This window comes from Myotis davidii, unplaced genomic scaffold (genome assembly GCF_000327345.1).
Source record: "Myotis davidii unplaced genomic scaffold, ASM32734v1 scaffold3211, whole genome shotgun sequence".
Classification (NCBI taxonomy): Eukaryota; Metazoa; Chordata; class Mammalia; order Chiroptera; family Vespertilionidae; genus Myotis; species Myotis davidii.
This window is the reverse complement of record NW_006282526.1, coordinates 231,749-232,527: the sequence shown is the minus strand read 5'-3', so window position 1 is coordinate 232,527 and position 779 is coordinate 231,749. Positions and strand designations below refer to the sequence as shown.

The window sequence follows — 779 nt, the reverse complement described above, 5'->3', positions numbered from 1 at the left end:
GCCCCCTGGAGTCAGTGTGGGGTCCTGTCAGTCTGGCTGGTCGGGTTGGGGGGATCCCATCCCTGGGCCCGGCGAGCGCTGCCCCACGGGACTCACGCCCCCTTTCTGTTTGCAAGCCTCGGTCCGGAAGAAGAAGGGTAAGGGGACGGCCCCTGTCTGTTTCCGGTGTCCCTGCCTCCGGAGGGCGGGGAGGGGGAGGACTTGTCCCTCCTCCCTCACCTCCAGGCAGCGCCCCTGGGTCTCAGCCACCTCGTCCGTGGGGGGCACGGCCACATCCCTCACACCCCCGAGTTCCAGGAAGGAGCGAGCCTGCTGGCACCCACCACCCCGCCCAGAGCCAGCGCTTCCCTGAAGGCCCCTCCCCCACCCTGTCCATCAGACAAGACTCCCCAGAAACAGCCGCTGTCCCCATGTGGCACCCAGTGGGGTGACTGTGTGAATGATGGCCTGTCTCCTCTGACGCGCCAGCCCCCAAAGAGGGACCAGCAGGCAGCTCCCCTTAAAGGGGGACTTAGGGGCAGCTGGACCAGTGGGGCTCACCACCCTTGGGCCTCTCCCCAGCGGGGACCTGGGGTGTCCCGCGTGGTCGGGGGTCATGTGCCGGCTCCCGCGGGGCCCGCCTGGGACCGTCGCCTTCCGTCTGTCCTGTCTGCTTCGCTTGTCCCGTCTGTGGCCCCCAACGTGTTCCCGTCCCCCGAGCTGTCTTCATCCTCGCGGTGGGAGCCTGCGGCCTCGCTGGGCAGTCACCGTGGGGCTGCCTGCGGCTCAGGCACAGGCAC

General features: G+C 69.1%; 1 protein-coding gene across 1 annotated transcript in view; it reads left to right on the top strand.

Moving 5' to 3' along the window:
* SHANK2 (SH3 and multiple ankyrin repeat domains 2) overlaps nucleotides 1-779 on the top strand; it is a 95,082-nt gene that overhangs the window by 72,978 nt on the left and 21,325 nt on the right. The window contains 1 exon segment of the mRNA XM_006779619.2: nucleotides 3-137. Within this exon segment, the coding sequence (XP_006779682.2) occupies nucleotides 3-137 (135 nt within the window).